Source organism: Cryptomeria japonica, chromosome 7, assembly GCF_030272615.1.
Source record: "Cryptomeria japonica chromosome 7, Sugi_1.0, whole genome shotgun sequence".
NCBI classification, from domain to species: Eukaryota; Viridiplantae; Streptophyta; class Pinopsida; order Cupressales; family Cupressaceae; genus Cryptomeria; species Cryptomeria japonica.
In genome coordinates, this window is record NC_081411.1 from 253,306,258 (window position 1) to 253,330,613 (window position 24,356).

The 24,356-nt window shown below is 32.9% G+C and overlaps 1 protein-coding gene across 1 annotated transcript; it reads right to left on the reverse strand.

The window, feature by feature from the left end:
- Positions 1-873: 873 nt before the first annotated feature.
- LOC131054477 (nudix hydrolase 2-like) lies at positions 874-2,505 on the reverse strand. The gene is made up of 8 exons (XM_059208495.1): positions 2,482-2,505; positions 2,335-2,400; positions 2,073-2,210; positions 1,687-1,764; positions 1,519-1,569; positions 1,375-1,409; positions 1,170-1,248; positions 874-1,056 (listed from the first exon to the last, which is right to left on the reverse strand). Exons 1-8 carry the CDS (start codon positions 2,503-2,505, stop codon positions 874-876), a joined length of 654 nt encoding a protein of 217 aa, XP_059064478.1.
- Positions 2,506-24,356: the final 21,851 nt, after the last annotated feature.

A 24,356-nucleotide genomic window follows, 5' to 3' on the forward strand; every position in this document is an offset into this window, starting at 1 on the left:
TTTGAAGAAAAAAGAGTAAAAATAAAGGTTCATACTTTCTCTTCTTTATTTGTCTTTGTGAAGAAGATAATATAAATACTTATACTTTAAAATTTTAAATATTAATTTATAAAAATGATTTCTCTTTGATAACTTTTTTTAAGAAATAAAAATCTATTTTTATAAAGATAAATTAAATTTAATATTTTGAATATTTAATTTCAATAGAAAATTTAGTACACTAAAAATTTTAAAAAGTTAAATAAAATTTTAATTATGAAGAGAGAACTACTGTAAAAGTTTAATTCATTTAGGTTAGAAGATTTCATACATGACATTTATGTTTGTGCATATGTGAATTTTTTTTATTTATAGTGAGATTTCTAGACTAACCCAAACATAATTCTTGTATAATTTTTTCAAATTTTAGTTTTGAATTTAAACTAAACTAAATATTTTAAAGATTTTCTTTTAATATAAATTCACTTTAATACAACTATTAAAAATTAAAATAAATATTGATATAATTTACAAACTTAGCGAAGCTTCCATCTATTCGATGACTAGATCTCATTCATGACATCCGTATTTGTGAAACTGAAGAAACTTTTTACCTTAAAAATTTCTTACCCAATGGAAACAACTACAAAAGACATGGTCTGGAATTGTCCAAATTTGATGGCCGTATGGCCATGTTTAAGCATTTTTACCATCATATTAAGAAAAACTGTACCACATGAAAGAAAGAACAGAATTAAAAGTAATATGCAATATATGTAGTGTTTGGAATTGGAACCCATATAAAAAATTTGATTGACTTGTACAGTTTGACTGTCAAATTTAGATCGCTAAAATCCATTGAATTTCTGCTTTGCAATCTCGAAACATGATACATTATTCAGTATGGATGGCGCTGCAGTAAAAAGCAGAAGGTTTGCGCGAACTAGCAGGCATCTCAGTGGCTGAAAATCCTTCACATCGTCCGTCCATGGTGGCGACACACGCACCAATCATATCTTTTAGAAGTTTACTCTGTTGATTTTTTGGTTGAGCTGCGAATTCATCCATGGCCATCCACTAAACCAAGAAAAAATTTTAACAATCACTTAACAGTATTGAAAACTATCCAGTAAATCATGCCAAAGGTTTAAACACGTACCTTGACTACTTGAAATTTCGGTTTCTTGTACAACAATATTACAAGAAACGGACTTCAACATACACACAAAGAGCATATCGGATTTTCCAAAGAGGGCATTGTGACCATCCCTGTAGTTCATGCACCGACAATTATTAGAAATGTTGAAAAAAAAGGTCGAACTTAGCCATTCATATAGACCCAATAAAATCGAGTTAGACGACCGGAAGGACATGAGTAATCAGATTTTCTTTTACCTGAATCCGACCACTTGTAAAAATTCTGTATCAATCTGCAAAAGCTCAAGAATATTGTTAATCATAAAAGATATCAGAAATTATAATGCAAAGAAATGAAAGAATCCTTGATTTAGAGTGAAGAAGGTGAGAAGTAACATTTACCCCTGTTTCTTCCTGAACTTCTCTTCTGGCCCCTTCCTGAATGCTTTCCCGCTGTCAGACGGAAATTACCCATAAATACATTAGTGGACGTCTTGTCATCACATGTCAAAACTACAATATCATAAATTTTTGTTTCCAGGTTTAAAACGGAATGCTAAAACTAAATACCTGGTTAATCCTTCCTGTTGGCATTTTCCACAACCCAGAATCCTTGTAAGGTCCACACTTTTCCTGAACTACTAGAACCTATATTTCCGTTGTCATGAGATTTTATGTATCAGATTACGTCTCCGAAAAACAGGTTAATCTTTGCTTGATTTAATCGTATTTCCGAATAAAATTATTGTTAAGTTATATTAAATGACTATTTTCCTAGTCATCTAAGAAAGAAAAATTCTACTTTAACACAAACAAACAATCAAAGCAGTGAATATCTTTCACATTTACGTTGCTATGGACAGGAGGAGAAAAATTAGGATCGAAACAATACAATAAATAAGAATAATAGTACTAGATTAGATGATAGGCCTCATATTACAGTCACACATCCTTACCTGTCCTTTGTCGTTAAATACAAAAGCTGCGATTCCAACTTGATGTGAAGCATTATCAGGGACGGTACAAGGAATTTGAGGTATCCAATACACTAACATCAAATATGAAGGCTCTGCATGGTGGTACCAAAATCCTGCCTGCAATTCATCACATGATATAAAGATTGTATTGAAACGGAAACCCATGTCTAAGAAATCTCTAAACAAATAGTTTACAGCCAAACAGAAATCAAAGGTGGTAGCGAGTTTCGTAGAAACTTACCTCAATCGCAACGGGAACTAGTGTTGCCTGTTCCTTGGGCACTTTAATCCACACCGCCCTCTTCCCCTGCAAAGCCGACGACTATGAATTAATGTTATTACTTATTTGCTTTTGCATTTATTTTAGGGATTTGTATTTGGAGTTAACAAAGCACTCACCTGGCGCGCCCATTGAGAAACTGATGCTTTCAGTGAATATGCAAAACGAGTACCATTGTTTTGCATATTCTCTACCTTCAACAATTACACCATCATATCTGTCTTCCTCGGCTTTCAGCACTTCACATCCTTCTTCTGCAGAGGACTCATTTAAATCTGTTTCGACGCTGTTGACGACATCATCACTGGTAGATGAAACCTCGTTCGTTGGGAATGCCATTATAGGCTAGACTTTCAGGAGCAACCTGCGAAAAAAATGTTCAATACATAACAAATTGAAAGGAAAACAACCATATTAGGGCAGGGAATGTTGCTAACCTATCAAAACAAGACTGTATGTGAGCAGGATTGAATTTGGCTTCTTCCTGAACGTGCGAAAAACAAGATTAAATTAATCCATGAGTGGAATAATAATGTTGTGTTAAGAGGATGTGTACATATATAGTAGTTCTTAGAGTCAGAAGATGTGATAGATGGAGGCTTCTGGTATTTGAGAAGGATGCTTCTGCGGTAGCGAAAACTAACTTCTACTACCCTTCCTTGAGCTTATCAGCAAAAACAAAAGGACACGCAAATCGTGTAAAACTTGTCAACAAAATTCTGTGGACACACAAATTGTTTATTAGCACTGTTTGTAAATTGGCCGAAGGGTTATCGAAACAAAGCTGCTAGGGAACTTTCCCGGCCCGCTCTACGGTTAAACTGAAACACTATATCGAAAGTTCGTGTGTCTTTCCTTAATTTTTTCGGGTGGCACTATCATATCTCATTGAGATTCCATATTTGACTGAATATATATTGATGTTGACCTTTACGAAAATAGATATATATCATAGGGGATTCGAGGATTCCTTCCCTACCGCCTTTGAAAAAATAGTTTAGAGTAGGTAATAACTTGTTTCGTGATTATTTATTGTATCAATTTATTTATTATGCATTAGAATTTTTTTATGTGACATATTTATATTTTGTAAAGATAATATTTGAATTTTTTAAGAAATGAATTATTGACAATCTAATTGGCTAAGGAGTTCACCTCTATTCGGAGTCCTCATGTTGTTGCCACATGGACACAATGAAGTAGTTGCCACTTGTAAAATGGCAAGTGTTCTATTGTGGAGTCTCTTGCAATTTAATTTAATGTGTTGTTATAAGATGCAACAAGGATAAAGTGAAATAAACATGGGCATATTAGGAGTGGAATCAAATCTTAATTTTTTGACAATGGCTTGCGAAGGGTGTCCTTCTCTGGTGTTGCTTCATGTTCACTTGCTCTCTTTACCTCTCATCCTTGTAGATGACTTAACACTAAAAAAATGTTTACAATTTTTTTTTTCAAATCTACATGTAAATTTATTTCATGTTGAATTTCTCCCTCTTAAATTTTTGCTTGTATACATGGGACATGCATTTACATAGTATGTATCCATATATACCATATAGAAGTTAAAAAATATTGAACATTAGCTTAGCATGACCCTCATTGATTCCTTTGAGGAGGAATATACATGAATAATCTAAAGGTTTGAGGTGGTCTAATGGGGCTAAGATATAACTATTTTTGTAGAGGAATCTTTAACATCTTTGGTGGGTGAGCTATCATATGGGCTTATGAAATAATTTCCTAAATGGATTTCATCTACAATTTTACTTAGGCCATTGGAAAAGTGTTTTTTTACATAGTAAGAAGTATCTTCTTACATATACTACCTTGTGACCTCAGTGATATTGTCATCTATATTCTTCACAACCCAAGTAGCACTTGGTATCAATCAACCCTATGCTATAGTTTATTTCCTATTAACCATCCCAATAAAATGTTTATCTTCAATTACCATTACCCATATAGTAGGATAACTACTCATCTAACTATTCTCATATCATAACTATGGTAGACGTTGGAAATATTTCATCTTAGTGAGGAAAGTGAATGCCTTCTGGTCCTTAGAAATAAATAAGACATCAACCATTAACATGGTCCATTGACTACCTATCACTACTTTATAATCCTTAAGGTTCCATATTGGTTATCTCTAGATTGAAGCTTACTATCATTTGAGTTTATAAATGATGCATCCTAGCGAACATTCTCGAGTGATTAGTAAATTCATTAAAGCAATGAAAAATACATTGTGTAATATTTTCTAGATACACATGGCTAGGAATTGTTATCATAGAAACCTTATCTTTTCAAGTGACTTTGATTTTTATCATGTACCCCTCCAGGTGAATGAGGATATACTCAAAATGCCCACACACAACTATGGATTAAGCTTTTCACATGCCCATTTTTGTTAAACAATGGCCACGAGCCTAATTTTATATATAAAAAATATTCCCTAACTTTATATATTAAAATTAAGTTTATGGCAGGGAGAATTTCCCTTATTTGATGGCATCTAGTAGATTTATGGAAAATGAATGGATTCTTCTTTTTTTCTTCCTATTGTTTTTTGCTCATATTTTCTTTAAAATAGTATTTGATTTTTTATTTTCTTTATATTTCTTTCAGTAAGTCTATTGTAATTTTTTTTTCATCAATTATTGTTATTTTTTGTAAGGAAGTCTCTACCATGAGTTTTTAGAAGAATTGGATGATAATTAAATCAACTACCCAACTAGAGTGAGGTAGCCTTTTTTATAGATCATAACATTAGTACTAGTAGTTAAAATTAATTTGAAGTGAAATGTAACTATAGTGTTTTGACTAGCTAATTTGCAAAATAGGCAACAAAAGTTTAAGGTATACACTTAGAATAGGTACCAGATCTATCTCTTTTTAGACCTTGAGCACATATAAAAACATTTAATACTCACATGCACATCATCATAAATTTTATAACCTAGTTAGTGCTAGGAATAGGTTTTGCACACCTTGCATGACATGAATTATTTTAATAATATTTAAAACAAATAATTATTTTTGGTGTATCTTACATGATATGTTTAGCTATCTTTAGGAATTGGATACAGAAAATATGAATTATATGCAGATAAATATTTAATAGAGGAATGAAAAAAATAGAAATAATTACAGGGAAGAGACAATATTTAATGTGGCTCATCTAAACTTAGGCTACGTCCACCAAACAGAGGGTCCAATATTATTATCTAATAAATCAAATTGCTTACAACTAGCAATCCCTTTGCAACTCAATATCTCTACAAAATGCTACATAAATTCTCTATAGAAAACCCTAACCCTTAGTTGTTTTAACATGATTTATGTTGGTTACAATATGTTAGCCAATAGAAAAACAACACCCACTGCCCCTTGACCTCATTTTGGGGGCACTACCACCAAATCCCCGTCGAAAAATTAGGTGGAAAACTACACTGATAAAAGTAGAGAAAATTTAACCTTTGAGTCTGACTAGGCTCCATTTAACAATAGCTATATCAAATATTTGTTCGAGTCAACTTGCGAAGTTATATTCAATATTTGAAATGTATGTACTAAAATTTAAATGTAGGGTCAATTATTTTATGTACTCATGGGTTTCAGGCACAAGGTTTGCCTTACCGCTTGGGAATATTTTTGTGAGATTGATTCTATAATGGTAAGAACATTTTTAGTAGTTGAGGTTGTTTGGTTGTGTTTTTTATTTGGTTGTGATTATGTTGATATTTATTCCAAAGTGTGCATATGTGATTAATGTCATGATATGTGTTGATACATGCTTAGACACATGAATTATACATTTGAGAAGATTGATATTTCTGAATAATTAATGAAGACTCCATCAAACTATTGTAAAAAATTCAATGCTAAATAAAATATTGGGTGCAGATGCTTTTGGATGTTGGATTTTTCCCTCTTGAGGTTTTAACAAGGTAAATATTATTTTATCATATGGTATATCTTTGATATTTACATATGGTTATTATATAAAATTGCATCCATGTTCTTCTATTATTGAAATTTTTTTTCTTAGATCATCCTCAAAGTTTCATTTTTATATAACATAAAACCAAATATGGATTGGGTACTTTGGATCTTGAGATACAAGGGACTTTTTAATAATCTATTTTGATTATAAGAGTTGTTTCTTAACAAGAACAATATGAAATCATGGTTTATCACAATATTACACATATTTTGAATCATAGGTCCTAAGGCAAGGGATAGCTGGATAGAGTTATTATTGCCCCAATTAAAAAATGGTAGAACAACAAAACTAAAATTGTTAACTACACCATGATTATACAAAATACATAAAATTATGTATTAAACTTTCTCAGATAGATTTTATATTTCTTTCAACATGGATTTAAAAATCCTTATTTTCTCATGAAAACTAATCTTTGGGAATGCAACTTTCCAACTAACTAACTAATTATTAACTATATGTAACACTAAGTCACTAAGATGAATTTATTATAAGATATAAACCTATTTTTGTAACACCACCCTTGAGGCTTATATTACACAAAAAAAGAATAAATTAACAACATCTATTGACTAAATTAGTCCAACTAGAAATATGCATAAGCATCATTAATTAACTCTCCATTGAACATCCCAAACTTCTCAATGTCTAAGAAAATCTCCTATCTAACCATCAAACCGGACCAGAACACCCAAAATGGATCATAATAGGGTAAGTGTTCTAATTATCCAATAATAGTTATGAAATGAGACATACTCCATTATCCACAAGCATGACACTCCTATGAATTAAGAAAAACTCTATCACCCACAGTAACCCATCTACAAAACTATGAACTAATAAAAACCCAATGATCCATAGGTACCAGTCAACATGTATGTAGATTGAGACATAATTATTTCCAAACCAAAACAACTACTATGAACCCAAACTGAGACATATGAGTAGTGTTTCTTCTAATGTTGTATTTCATATATGAGTGAGAAGATAACTTGAGATGTTGTACTTCTATGTTCCCTTTGGGCACCTAGACCAACCAACTCACCGAGGCAAATGTCGCTTACATTCGATTACACATGGCAATCAAGGAAGGGTTTAGGAAATTCTGGATAGAAAGTGACTCAATGAATATCATTAAATGTATTACTAAGCAATTTGAACTTAGCTGGATGATCAAATGCTTAATTTAGGAGTGCTACATCATGATTGATACGATCGATAATTTCAAAGTCTCCCATGTCTATGGGGAAGGTAAAATGCTGACGAACCACAAGGAAAATATTGGTGTGAATTGCATGGAGGTACAGTGGTGGACAGAAAGGGGAAATTTACGGAAGCACTTGTGTGATCTAATGAGAAAATATGCTGCATATATCGGCTATTCATTACTTATTAATGAAGATAGGTAGTATTTTGAATGGTGAGTTTTGATGGGATTTATTTTCGGATCCCAATATCGGAGTGTCAAGACCCTTCCTTAGCACCTAGTTTTGCGTTTTGTGGGTCTGGTTTTGTATGCATACCTAGAATTGCAGAGGCAAATATTGTATTGGTGGTGACAAAAACATAATAGAGCCGATGTCCTATAAAAAATGGAAGAAGAATATGAACCTTTGGAATGAAATTTCTAATGGGCATCTTATCCCCTATCATGACGGACTCCATGGGAATGATCCCAAAAAGACTGAATAATTTGTCAAAGGATGGAATAAGGACATTCTCACTGTATTTGGGTGGAGTTTTGAATTAATGAGGCTTTCATTGCAAGTATCACGAGAATGTAGATGGAAGGAAATAAATTTTATAATGAGAGGAAGTTGACTAAGGAGGCTATCTTCATCTTATTTGAAAAACAAAGTAGAAGAGACATGGTTCACAAGATGGCGGATGGTGGGTATAATAGGAAAGATCTACAAACCCTGTGGGTGGAAATGGCAGAGGTGGTAATGAGGTACATTACCCTTGATGATCGCTTTACTAGTATCTTTTCCTATCATTTCATGATTCTTAACCATTTTAGGCATGGTAAAAGGATTTCCATTCCCTTTTTATTTGCTTTCTTCCCTGGAGCAGAGTCTAGCTAACCATGCTAAGAATCTTGTTAATTCTATTTTAAATGAAGGATTAATTGTTCTTATCATGGACTATGCTAAGGCTAAAGAAGTTAAGCCTTCCCTGGTTGACAAAACCCCCATTTCGTCCACCAACTGTTAGGTACAGGTGGTGTCAGATACGGAAATGCAGGGAGTGGAGAGTGGAATAGCCATGGATTGGTGGAATATTAATATTTTGGAAGACCCTGACTATTGTCCTACTCAAGAGGAGGGTCTTTCCCACATGACCACTAGGACTGACAATAGTAGGAGGAGCAAACACCCTAGATGGGCGGCTAGTAAGCATAAGACTCTTGGATCCAAATAGCAGGAATATGACCCTTAAAATAAAAAAAGACTAAGTTGAGGAAGTCTAGTGACAACAAGGGAAAGGAAAAAAAATTAAACTTGACATCCCTATTAATGTTGACCAAGTCTTGAACAGGGGATGGTCACTATCGACTCGATGCTGGAGAAACTAATCAAAAATTCTGTTAGTGGCCATGAGAATTGTTTCCTTTAGGTTGGTAAGGAAATTAACATGCTGAAAGAGGATATCAAGAGTATCATTGATACATTTACTGATAACCCTATGACAAGTAAAACCGATAAGCTGCTCTAGATGAAACAAAAATTAACCAAAGATGTGGAGACTATGAAGACTGATGATGAGAGTAGAATTGGTTATCTGGAATCAATATTCAAAGAAATCAAAGGGAGCTTGAGGAATTTAGTGGAAATTAGTAAGGAAGATATGAATAGCAGTGCAGAGGCCTAAAGAAGGTAAATGTGATGATTGTTGATCACAAAAATCAACCTTTATCCAACACCCTACCACTGGAGACTAAAAAGAAGAATAATTATAGGATTAAAGTGTGTAAGGAATGGGTTCTTAGACTATGACTAGCCTGTATACTAGAACTTGATGTAGGAATCAAGAGAAGGGTACGTTTAGGTTCATTCTGGAAGAGCTTGAAGACATAAATCAGAAGATGATCTAGAAGAACTTGGAATTGTGTAAAGATGTAAAGTATTCTATATTCAAATAAGACATAATATACTCTTTATTCTTAAATAAACTCATAAATCAGTTAATAAGTCTATTTCAAACATCCATTTATCCCAATATTGATAACCGAAATAACAATCAATATATTTCAATAGAAGATAAAGAAATTTCATAAACAATGAAATGTAGAAATATCTCAATATATATATTTATACAATGCTTAGGCTTTCTATTTCCATAAGTATAATTTCAAATATAAAAGAAACAGTGATGCGTCTGTTGATCTTCAATCTGAGCTGCTTCATTTCAGTCCTTTGAATGAAGATGAGAACAAGAATCAGACACTTTTTTCACCCAACCTTGAAGCTTACACTTCCCCGAAATTCTTAGTCAATCAAGAATACCTGACCTTGCATGAATTTCTTATCAAAAAGAGTTTGAAAGACAAGATGGAATCTGGTGCGTGCCTAGATGATACATGCATTTTCATTTTTCTAATTCGATTAAGAAACAAGAAAGATCAATCAAGGATATGGTAGAAAGCATAAATAAAAGAACTCCATCTATTTCAATGGTTTATTCAATTGATTACTCGGTCGAGTATAATGCCATGCATAGCAAAAAAGATAGTTTGGAAAAGAAAACTATTCTCTCTATGATTTCCATATTCGACACCCATCCTGGAAGGTAACTTTCCCCATACACAAGCCTATCTAGCTTCGTTCATATAAATCAAGAATACAATTCATGTAGAAGATAATCTTTTATTGAATAGAAATAACAACATTCTTACTATTACTTTTGATTATAGATCAAACAATCTTTCATGTATGTACAATCACACATATTTGATAATAAATAATCTTTCTTGGATAAATAACCATACATATTTGATAATATGCAATCTTTCATTACTAAACTAAAAAGTGAATCAAAACTAAGTTTTTAAGAAAGAAGGTGTAGCGCATGTAAGAATCCTTACATATGATTTGAAATATAATGAGTACACATTCTTAGAGATTAACAAATGCAACCTATCATGCACTTTTTACCATTCTGTAGCATCTACCATGCATGTTTAATAATTATTTTATCAAATGGTACCTCATGATGCATTTCCCTATATGACAATTGAAAAGAAAGATTCAACAATTTTATACTAACATGGATTGTATCAAGTTAACTCCATTATAATCTACTTCATAAACTTTGAATTATTTCATGTCACTCTTACTTTCATTTCTAAATGCATAACAATCAAGGAATCAAATTAGAGCCTACCTCCTTATGCTCTTGATACTGATTCGGGGTGATTGACTCCCTTTCCTTTCTCAAATCTACCTGCTTCTCTCCTTATAGACTCTTCCTCTTCTCTATCTATCACTTCCTCTACCAATACTATCCTCACTATTCTTTCTTTCTTCTCTTTCCTTTCCTAATCTTTTCTCTCTATTTTTTATTTTATCTTTTTTGCTCTTTTCTTGTCGTTCTTGTTCTCTTTTCTATCGAGCCTTCACTATTATTTATACTATTATTATCCTATGTTGGTTGCTATTCTCTTGGCTTTAACTTGGCCATATCTTCAACACCACTATTAGTCTTAAAGTTCTTTTAGTTCTAAATGGTTTAGAACTCTAATGGATTGCATACATGTTGAGAAAGCTTGCATCTATTGTTAGGATAACCGATGAACAACTGAGGGGGGGGGTGAATCCATTGTTAAAAGATTATAACTTTTAATCCACAATGTAACATTAAATGGATTAAGTAATGGTAAAGCACAAACAGATGCCGGTAGAAATAGATACCGGTAAACAATACAACTTAGCAATTAACCAGATAATCAATGTAAAGAAACCATACCACATAACACCATGATTTGTATGTGGAAAACTAGGAAAGGGAAAAACCACGATGGGAAACCTACCCACAGTCAGATGATACTTCTGCAGATAGTATATGTTACAATAAGGAGCCGACACTTGCAAGAAGGGACATTTCCTAGAGCGTAATGCTCATTATAAAAGAGTCTCACTGACTACAAAGAGGCTACAACCTTCTCAAGATAAATAGATAACAATCAAATAGAGTGAACTGCTAGAAATAACATCTACCATGCCTGATCATAGTCCTGGTTAAGCTCAATATTGGAGGACTAAATCCTCTTCTGAATCTAATTCTATCAATAATGATTGGTCAACTCCTTAGCCTGAGTGATATTACAATATTCACATATTACATTCCTCAACCATGACCTTTCCTATAACCGTGGTACATTTCAAAGAGTTTTACCTCTTATTTATACAAACCCTAAGGCCTAAACCAATTAGGTCGGCCACCTAGAGATATTACAATAAGATCATTACATAATTCCTTTTTACAATGATATTCCATGTCGGCTTAAGGTAAAAAAAATATCAAATCCATAAAACATCTTGAAACATCCAGGTAACATGTAGAGTACACGCTAGCATGATACTAGTCCATAACCTAGATAGGTACCAGACCTATTTTGGGTCCACCACGCCAAAGCAACATGTTCAAGCAATTCAAGCATGAAAAATGAACATCTTCAGAAGCATCAAGAAGTTGCACCAACACCACTTATGCATCTTGTCATAATTATTCAATGAAAGCTCTATCGATAAAGCCTCAAACTAGTGCCAGTAAGGGTTTACCAGTGTGTATGATAACATCCAATTACCAAGCCAATACCAACTTACCAAAACATGCTTATGGAGAATATAACACATGAAATCCAATATACTTCATTGATCCAAACATGTCGGAAGTGCCAACTAGATAATCTCTTCTACCGGTAACACTAGATCTTATACCAGTAACTTGTCTGCTGGTAACCATCCATATCAGCTAGTGTAAATCTGCCTACCAATAATAGCTAGTGTTGACATCAATGGAAAAACATCAATGCCACACATAATCAATTCATCCATAATGCCAACAATCTCCCCCTTTGGCATTGATGGCAACACTAGATGTGAAAAACATCCAAGTACCAAGAAATGCCAAACAAGTCCCCCCCTGTGGAAGACAACCAAAAATCAATAGCTCTCCCCCAGTGATTGATATCTATGTAAGGCTCTAAACAAATCTCTCTCCCCAATGTATACAACTTTTCTTTTATTTCCACATCAATATCTCTCCCCTTTGACATCAATGCTAGAAACCTGACAAAAATATCAAAGCAATGATATAAACCTCTGAATCTCAAAGTTGACTACTCCCCCTGAGTAGTAGCACCATTCATTAGTCCCAGAATGAATAATGTTCCTGATAATGCATACAGGACTGATGACAAACTTCATCAATCAAGTCTTTGTTGGAGGGGCAGAAACCCCTAACTTGTCTCTCAAGTATTCAAATGATTCCTTAGATAGCGGTTTAGTGAATATGTCTACAATCTGTTCTTTAGTGTTCACATAAACCAATTTGACTTCCTTTGCTTCCACGTTGTTCTTCAGAAAGTTATACTTTATTTGAAATATGCTTAGTCTTAGAATTAAATACCGGATTCTTAGACATGTCAATAGCTATAGAGTTATCAAAGTAGATAACTACTGGTTCACTATAATTTACCCTGATATTCTTCAACATTTTCTTCATCTACAAAACTTGAGTGCAATTAGTTGCTACTGCAACATACTCAGCTTCTGCAGTAGATCAAGAAATGCATGACTGTTTTTTGCTTATCCATGAAACCAATTTCTTTCCAAGAAAGAAAGCTCCACCAGAAGTGCTCTTCTTGTCATCAATATCACCCACCCAATCTAAGTCAGTATACACACATAAAGTGAAATCATAATTTCTGGAATACCATAAACCATATTTTGTTGTTCCTTGCAAATACCAGAATATTCTCTTTACTGCACATTCATGATTTCCTTTAGGATTACTTTGATATCTTGAAACAATACTTATTGCATTCATAATATTAGGTCTAGTATGAGTTAGATATAATAAACCACCAATCATAGATTTATACCTTGTTGGATTTGCCTATGTAGAAGTATCCCTGATAAATAATCTCTCATTTGTATCCATATGAGTACTTACCAGTTTAGAGTTCTCCATACCAAACTTTTTCAACAATTTCGTCAGATACTTAGTTTGATAGACAAAAATCCCTTTGTCAATTTGAGTAATCTGCAAACCTAAGAAAAATTTCATTTCGCCAATCATGGACATTTCAAATTCATTTTTCATGTTGTTAGAAAATTCCATGCACAGTTTATCTTCTCCTCCAAAAATGATATCATCAATAAAAACTTCACTAATCAGAATATCATTATCAGTGATTTTATAGTATAGATTACTATCAACACTGCCTTTAGTAAAACCAAGTTTCAAAAGATATTTATCCAACCTTGGATACCAAGCTCTAGGAGCCTGTTTCAAACCATATAAAGCTTGCTTCAATCTGTAAACCATATCTTTATCATCTGTTAATGAAAATCATTCAAGTTGCTCAATGTAAACCTCTTCCTCAAGCTTGCCATTCAGAAATGTACATTTGACATCCATTTGATAAACATTATAGTTCTTATAACCTGCATAGGCAAGAAATAGTCTGACAACTTCAATTCTAGCTACAGGTGCAAATGTCTCACCATAATCAATTCTTTCTATTTGACAATATCCTTTACAAAATAATCTAGCCTTGTTTCTTATAACTTGACCATCTTCATTCAATTTGTTCCTAAAACCCCATTTGGTTCCAATAACATTCTTATTTTTAGGTCGGGGAACTAAAGACCAAGTTTCATTTTTTTCTATATGATCCAATTCATCATCCATAGCCTTTAACCAATGCTTATCCTTACAAGCTTCAATAATTGTTGTCAGTTCAACTTGAGAAATAAGACACACCTCTTCATTTGCATGTTTTCTTCTTGTCATAACTCCCTTGTTTCTATCTCCAATAATTTGATCTTCAAAATGATTTAATCTTGCATACCTTAGTGTCTTTTGAATTTCAGGTTCATTGTTGTGATCATAAGTCACACTTGAATGTGCAGACTGTGCCAGTGTAATTGTTTCAGCTTCTTGTACCGATTGAGGCATTGTGGGTTCTGTTATGGTCATTTCCACTGTCGGTTTCCTATCATATGATATAGATTGATTTCTGTACTGTTCATCCACTTTTACATTAGCACTCTCAATAATTTTTTGCAATCTTTTGTTATAACATCTAAATGCTTTTCTTTAAACTGAATAACCAATAAATATTCCTTCATCACATCTAGGATCAAAATTTCCAATTGAATCATCTCTTTTGATATAACATTTGCTTCCAAAAATTTTGAAATACTTAATAGTGGGTGTATGTCCAAACATAATTCATAAGGGGTCTTACTAGTTTCACCTTTAATGTGAACTCTGTTCAATATGTAGACTGTTGTACTCACTTCTTCTCTCCAGTAGATATGAGGCAATTTGGCTTATATCATCATAGATCTAGCTGCATCCAAAATAGTTATGTTCTTCCTTTCAACTACTCCATTTTGCTGAGGAGTCCTAGGTGCAAATAGCTCTCTCCGGATTCCATTTGTCTCACAATAGCTGTTAAATTCATGAGAAGTGAACTCACCACCATGATCTGAACTTAAAATATTTAATTTTCAATCTAGTTCTTATTTCAACCTTCTCTTTAAAGATCTTGAATTTCTCAAAAGCTTCAGACTTCTCCCTTAGAAAAGTCACCCACATCATTCTAGAATAGTCATCAATAATCAACATGAAATACTTGACACCTTGAAAGCTTCTAGTCCTTGCTGGACCACATAAGTCAGTGTGAATCAAAACAAGTACATCATTAGATTTATCATGTATTCTCTTAAAAGAACTTCTAATTTGCTTACCCAGTTGACATTCCTTACATACCAGATTATGAGGCTTGATAATCTTAGGTGCATCTCTAACTGCCTTAGTTGAACTGGTCTTAGCAATGCAATCAAAATTAACATGACACAAACTCTTATGTCATATCCAACTCTCATCAATATGAGAAATCAAACATGTCTTATTACCAGTGCTCAACTGAATGATATTACTTAGTGTCTAAATACCTGTTGCAATTTCTAAACTAGTCTTGTTAATGGATTTGCATTTTCTATTCTTAAACTAAAGTTGAAAACCCTTATCAACTAATTGTCCAACACTCAAAATATTTTTCTTCAAACCTTCTACATAATAGACATTATCAGTATTATGCTTCCCATCCAAAGAAATAATACCTCTACCTTTGATCATATATGCTTTGTCATCTCCAAGTCTGACTTGACCACCATTGTATTCTTGCAAGGATAGAAATTTCCTTTTGTCTTCAATTGTATGATTTGAGCATCCACTATCAATTACCAATTCATCTTTATCTTCAACTTTTGCTGACAGGGCCCTTTCTTCATTTTTGATAACCGGTTCAGTTTCATCATCCTTTAAAGCATAGAAAACCCATTCTTTTCCATTGCCAGATCCACTACCAGAGTCATCTACTAGTTCATCTCCATAGTCACCTGTTAATCCTTCCTCATCTACTATGTAATATTGCTTTCTTTTCTTGAATCTATATCTGTTCTAGTTAGGCTTAAAAGTTTTCTTTACTCTTTTCTCAAACCTAGCATTTCTTTTATGACATCCAGATGCAAAATGACCAATCTTATTACATGCAAAATATTTACTTTTCCTTCATACTTACTTCCAGTAGGTCCTTTAGGTACTCTTCTAGGAAATAAGGCTTCAAGTTTCTCAAGCTCTTCATCTTCTTTCCTCATGTCTTCCAGTTCTTTTGTATATAAGGCTCTCCAATCACTCTTCTTGGTAGATGTTGATGATGATGCATGAAAAGAAGGTTCAGACTTTACAGCTCCAGAAGATCCAAATTCTTCAAGCTCAAAGGCAGATAACTTCCCATTCAAAATATCTTTGTTAACTGAAGTGTTTGTTGTTGTTCTCAACTCATTAATTGTAGTTGCCTTCATCTTGTAAGCCGGTGGAAGGGCTCTCAATACTTTGGAAACTATTTCATCTTCACTTACAAAACCACCACAACATTGAATTCCCATAACAATATCATTTACTCTTTCCATGAACACATCAATTCTTTCATTTTCTTCCATTTTTAAGTTTTCATATCTTAGTCGGTAACCATCAAGTTTAGCAATTTTGATAGTAGGGTCAACTTCATTCAGAGTTTTCAATTTGTCCCATTTAAGCTTAGCCATTAATTTGTCAATAAATCTCATGATTTATTGATAAGTAAGTGCACATAGGAGGGCTTCTCTAGCTCTACAATCATTTTCAATATTCTTATCCAAGTCTGCAAGAACAAGATTGCTAAATGTTAGATCATAAGGTGTGTATCCTTTCTCAGTGATCTCCCAAATATCCTTGCCAAGACATCTAAGATGAGTCTCCATTCGAATTTTCCATATCCCATAATTTTTTCCATCAAGCTTAGGAATTTCTCTTCTCAAAATAGTTGTCGATGGATTAGTGGTGCTAGTTTCCATAAGATCTACCTCAAGTGGTTAAGCTTCTACAAAAGAGGACCAAAGCTCTGATACCAATTGTAAGGATAATTGGTGAACAACTAAGAGGGGGTGGGTGAATTAGTTGTTAACAAATTATAACTTTTAATCCACAATGTAACCTTAAACAGATCTAGTACCAGTAAAGCACAAAAAAAAGCCAGTAGAAACAGATACCGGTAAACAATTAAACTTAGTAATTAACCAAATAATCAATGTAAAGCAATCATACCACATAACACCATGATTTGTATGTGGAAAACCCGAAAAGGGAAAAACTACGATGGGAAACCTACCCACAGTCAAATGATACTTCTGCAAAAAGTATGTGTTACAATGAGGGGCCTGCACTTGTAGGAAGGCACACTGCCTAGAGCATACTGCTCATTACAAAAGAGTCTCACTAACTACAAAGAGGCTACAACCTTCTTAAGATAAATGGACAATAATTGAATAGAGTGAACAACTAGAAATAGCATTTGCCATGCCTAATCACAGTCCCAGTTAAGCTAAATACTAGGAGACTAAATCCTCTTCTAAATCCAATTCGATCACCAATGATCAATCAACTCCTTAGCCTGAGCGATATTACAATATTCACATATTACATTCCTTGACCATGACCTTTCCTATAACCATGATACATTACAAAGAGTTTTACCCCTTATTTATACAAACCCTAAGACCTAAAACAATTAGGTTGGCCAGCTAATGATATTACAATAAGATCATTACATAATTCCTTTCTACAATGATATGCCATGTCGGCTTAAGGTCAAAAAATAATATCAAATCCATAAAACATCTCAAAAAACACAGGTAACGTGTAGAGCACACTCTAGCATGATACTTGTCCATAACCTAGATAGGTACCAGACCTATTTTGGGTCCACCACGCCAAAGCAACATCTTCAAGCAATTGAAACATGAACAACGAACATCTTCAACAACATCAAGAAGCTACACCAACACCACTTATGCATCCTATCATAATTCTTCAATGAAAGCTCTGCTGGTAAAGCCTTAAACTAGTGCTAGTAAGGGTTTACCAGTGTGTATGATAACATCCAATTACCAAGCCAATACCAACTAACCAAAACATTCTTATGGATCATATAACACATGAAATCCAATATACTTCATTGATCCAAACATGCCAGAAGTGCCAACTAGATAATCTCTTCTATCGGTAACACTAGATCTTATACCGGTAACCTGTTTGCTAGTAACCATCCATATGAGCCAGTGTAAATCTTTCTACCGATAATAGCTAGTGTTGACATCAATGAAAAAACATCAATACCACACATATTCATTTCATCCATAATGCCAACATCTATTGTTTTAAACATTTGATAGGACTGTTTACCTTTGTTCCATGTTTAACTAACTTCTTTGACTTAGCTAATGTTTTGTTTAATAGGAGGTGCAAGATATTACTATAGATCTACCTACCTCACGGGGTTCATTGCGTTCGTTGCCATGTCTCTCAGTTTATTGACCATCGACCCACCAAGTCTCGTAATCGACCACCCTCTGCTGTTCACTGGCAGTCGTGGGGTGCCAGGTCGACCACTTCCTACAGTTCCTCTACTACCGTGGATCATGTGCCAAGTCAACCAGTGTAATCAGATTCTCTACCATTTCACCGGCTTTACTAACTGTTGATAACGTAAAACTTGCCACCTTTACAATAATATATATATATATATATATATATATATATATATATATATATATATATATATATATATATATATATATATATATATATATATATATATATATATATATATATATATATATATATATATATATATATATATATAATACATGGTATACAAAATAAACCTAGTAAAAGTAAGATATATAATCTAAATTATATTTATGTATAATAATAAATACATTATTTAGAATTGACAAGATTATCTAATGATAAAATAATCAATTAAGCGTAATTTAAAATAAATACACATAATTCAAAGTCACCTTCATATATATATATATATATATATATATATATATATATGTATATATATATATATATGTATATATATATATATATGTATATGTATATATATATGTATATATATATATATACGTGTATATATATACATGTATACATGTATATATACATAAATATAATTTATATATATATACACCTATATATATATACATACATATATATACATGTATATATACATGTATACATGTATATATATATACACCTATATATATATATATACATGTATATATACATGTATATATATATATATAGGTGTATATATATATACATGTATACATGTATATATACATGTACATGTATATATGTATATACACCTATATATATATATACATACATATATATACATGTATATATACATGTATACATGTATATATACATGTATACATGTATATATACATGTATACATGTATAGATGTATATATATATACATGTATATATATATATACATGTGTATATATAAATATATATACACATGTACATATATATATATATGTATATATATACACATATACATATATATGTACATGTATATATGTATATACATACATATATATGTACATGTGTATATATATACATACATATATATGTATATACATACATATATATGTATATATATATATATATATATATACACACACACACACGATCAAATCACAATTATTGAACTAACATGCATAAGAAATTCATATAATTGTAAACAAAACAATCAAAAATAAAATTACATTCTCTTATACTAGGAACATTAAGTCATGTTTTATAAAGAACGTTAAGTCGTTAAATCACTTAACTCTTTTTCAAAATATCAAACTAATTTTCACCCTTATAGACGAAATAAATGTAACAATTACCATGTACTCATAAGTGTAAAGATATATTTCAGTCCTAAATGATCTTTTTTTAGCTCAAATGGCTTCCCTAACAAGTATCACCTCAACATTTGTACTGCATGAACAATAGCTAGAAGCTCTAAGTCATGTAGTGCATAATTCAATTCATATTGCTTCGGTTTCCTAGAATCAAAAGCAACTACCTTTCCTTCCTACATTAAAACTACTCCCACACCTTCACCTAAGGTATCTAAAATCACTATAAAGTTTCCATTGGGATCTGGTATAGTCAATATTGGTGTTGTTGTCGATATCTCCTTCAAGAGATGAAATGACTCTTCACACTTCTTAGTCCACTCCAATCTTTTTTCCTTCTTCTGAATTGAAGTAATAGGTGTTTCTATCTTCAAAAATCCTTCCACATACTTCATGTAATATCCTGCAAGACCCATAAAGCTTCAGATCTCTGAAACATTCTGAGGTGTTGTCCAATCCATTATTTCTTCTATCTTTGCAGGATCAACTCAAATGCCTTCAGCAGTTACAACATGACCTAAGTAATGCACCTTTTCTTGAAAGAAAGCATAGATATAAAATTTCCCATAAAGCTTGTGATCTCTTAACTGCTGCAAGACCATCCTTAAGCACTTCTTATGTTCTTATTCATTCTTAGAATAGATAAAAATTTCATCAATGAATATAAGAACAAAATCATGTAGGTATTCTCTAAAAATATTATTCATGAGGTTCATAAATGCTGCTGGGGAATTGGTTAAACCAAAAGGTACGACTCTAAATTCATAGTGTCCATAGCATGTTTGAAATGCAGTCTTAGGAATATACTCATCCTTAATCCTTAACTAGTGATATCCTGATCGATGATCAATCTTGGAGAATACCATTTCACCTTTCATTTGGTCAAATAGTTCATCTATCATTGGCAAATGATATCTATTCTTGATAGTTACTTTGTTCAACATCTTGTAATCAATACATAACCTTAAAGTGCCATCCTTCTTATTTACAAAGATCCTTGGTGCACCCCATGGGGATACACTAGGTCTAATGAAACCTTTCCTAAGCAATTATTTCAATAGAGCCTTAAGCTTATACATATATGTTGTTGTCATTCTATATGGAGCCTTAGATTGTGGCTCTATTCTAGGTAGGAGTTCTATACAAAAATTAGACTCCCTCTTCGGTGGTAACTTAGTAAGGTCTTCTGGAAAAACATCCAGGAACTCTCTAAGAACTAGATAATCCTTAGGGCTTTCCTCAAAATTATCCAAATCACTTACCATGAGAGAAATTATAGAACATCCTTTCCTTTGGGATTTCTTAAGTTGCATTGCTGAAATGCATCTTAATTCAAGAGGCTTTTGAGACCCAAGAATTGTAACTGGATTCCCAAAATCATCCATACAAGTAACGACCTTATCCTCACAATTTACTATAGCTTTGTGCTCAATTATCCAATTTATACCAAAGATCACATCATACGATCCTAATGGTGCCACATAAAGGTTAACTTGAGTTTGGAAATTGGGAAGCTCTTGATCACTGCAAAGTAGACAGGAATCCACCCTCTTTTCTTCTTGATTCCCATATTGAACCATCCATACATTTGACATATAACCATGTCTAACAGATAACCATTAAACATCTTTAGGATCAATAAAACATACAATACCTCCTGTATCTATTAAAATAGAAAATGATTGCCCAAAAAGCTTACCCGCTATCTGGATAGGTGAAGCTTGAAAATCAGCCTGACGGTTGTCAACCGCTACATGAATCTGATGGTGTAAAGCTCCTTACTGACTTCCTACTCTTTGTGTGGGGGTACGATGTGGAAAATTCAAGGCATAATGATTCTCTCCACAGTTGTAATTTCCATCCTTAGGCCCTAAGTAACCACTTGACCTACTTATGTCCATGCTTTGTCGAGAATTGTGGTTGGTATAATTGGTGTTACTATTTACACTATTATTACCATCCTGATTCACTCTTCCATTTTCTTCAGTGTTGGGTCCTCTTTTCAAATTTTGTATCTATCGATTGTTGTTGTTTCTCTTCTGGAAATTCCTATTTCCTAAAGTTGGTGTGGTATTCACATTTCTACAGAAATTTTCCAACTGTTGCAACTTATGCTCTTGCTTAGTTACTTTCTCAAATAATTCCTCTATAGTCAATGGATTATGTATATCTAATTTTTCTCCAACATGAGTTCTTAAACCCAAGATGAACTTTCAGATGTGAAATCGTTTGTCCATCTGATACTATGGAACATACTTAAGAAGGCTGGTAAACTTCTCCCAATATTGAGTCACTGACATGCCACCTTGTGTTGGATTCTGAAATTCAGCCATCTTCTTATCAAAGAATAACTAAGGAAGCCACCTCTTCCTAAAGGATTGCAAAATAACTCCCAAGTAATATCTCTAGGTTGCAACTTCCTTTCATATTTTTCATTATCCCACTATGTTGTAGCTTCTCAAGTAAGTTGATAAGCAACCCATACTACTTTAGTTATGTTAGACATGTTGTGGAGCTCAAATTACTTCTACATCTCTATCACCCACACTTCTTCACCCTCACCAATAGTATTTCTATCAAAATTATGTGGGGCTATTCTTTTCAGGTCTTTAGCTAATTCTCCTTCAATCCTAGCTCGGTTATCCAATTGTTCCTCAACCCTAGGAGCTTCATTCCTTACCTCACCAACACTTCAATGTTCATATTTGAGTCCATCCATCCTTGCATTGTGTTGGTTCAATAGATCAAGGATTTGATCAAGTCTTTCATTCCCATTACTTGACCCAGCCCTTGTGGTCCTTAAACCCATTGCAATTCAAAAATTCCTGCATCAAGGAATATTATTATTTCTTAGCGAAAATGAAATATCAGCAAGGGTTACAATATCCATAGTTCCTATTCAAACAAAGTTCCCTATAAATCTACTTGTTACAATATAGTCATAGAGAATAATATTTGTATTTATTACTAGGAATAAGAAAATATAATACTAATATAGGACATAGTTAGATAGTTTGCACATCTATTTATCTAATTTTTTTTATATCCAACATAGTTAAATCATCTAAGGTCCAAACTACATATTTTTCTTTCATAGGAATCATACAAAAAGGTATTCAACTCAAACTTATTGTAAAATATCATCTTTATTTATTGATCGATATAAGTGACATTATATAACTATATCACTATTCAGGTGGAGTCAAGGGAGTATATCTTTTTGAACCATTGGAACTAAGTGGGCTATATCCCTTTGACTCATCAACATCAAATGGACTATATCCATCTGACTCATCATCTCTAAGTGGGGTATATCCCTCAGACTCGTCAGACTCATCAGAACTAATTACAACTGGCCTAATAGGAGAATACTCTACCTCATGATCTTCCTCCTCTATAGTGACAACCGTACTAGTCTTATCCCCAAGAGACTCAGTAGGTGTTATTCCTAGCTCAACATGATCAGTAATTCCATTTTCTTTTGGTTCAACAGGAACTTGTTTCTCCAATGAAGGAACAAATTCTTCCTCACTTAACCATCCCCCACTTACGTGATTATTATCAATAGGCCTAGTAGGAGATATGAGATCCTTTTTGCCCCTTAGGCATTGAGCATACCCTTCTACAGATTTGTGAGCTCTTTGCTTCGTTCACACCATTTTAGCAAGTTTCAACACAAAGTTGTTATCCTCAATGTTCAACTTGCGAAGTGACTCATAGGTCCTAGTGCTATATAATATATGCTCTGATACCAAAATGTAAAGATGTAAATTATTCTATATTCAAATAAAACATAATATACACTTTACTCTTATAAAAACTCTTAAATTAGTTAATAAGTCTATTTCAAACATCCATTTATCCCAAGCTTGATAATCAAAATAACAATCAATAATTTCAATAGAAGATAAAGAAATTTCATTAACAATAAAATGTAGAAATATCTCAATACATATCTTTATACAATGCTTATGCTTTCTATTGCCATAAGTATAATTTCAAACATAAAAGAAAGAGAGATGCATTCATTGATCTCCAATCTAAGCTACTTCATTTCAGTCCTTTGAATGAAGACGAGAACAAGAATCAGGCGCTTTTTCCACCCAACCTTGAAGATTACGCTTTCCCAGAAGTCTTAGTCAATCAAGAATACCTGACCATGCATGAATTGCTTAGCAAAAAGAAATCAAAAGACAAGATGGAATCTGGGGCATGCCTAGATGATACATGCATTTTTATTTTTTTAATTCCATTAAGAAACGAACAAGATCAATAAAGGATATGGTAGAGAGCATAAATAAAAGATCTCTGTCTATTTCAATGGTTTATTCAATTGATTACTCAACCGAGTATAGTGCCACGCATAACACAAAAGATAGTTTAAAAAAGAAAACTATTCTCTCTATGATTTCCATATTCGGCACCCATCCTGCAAG

What these genes read in the sequence shown, in the direction of transcription:
- LOC131054477 (XM_059208495.1), bottom strand. Translation starts at nt 2,505, where the DNA reads ATGGGCGCGCCAGGTGAGTGCTTT. An exon ending in AAGTTCAGGAAGAAACAGGG is followed by an intron (nt 1,410 to 1,518) that starts GTAAATGTTACT and finishes GAGCTTTTGCAG; the next exon opens with ATTGATACAGAATTTTTACA. An exon ending in TTACAAGTGGTCGGATTCAG is followed by an intron (nt 1,249 to 1,374) that starts GTAAAAGAAAAT and finishes CATGAACTACAG; the next exon opens with GGATGGTCACAATGCCCTCT.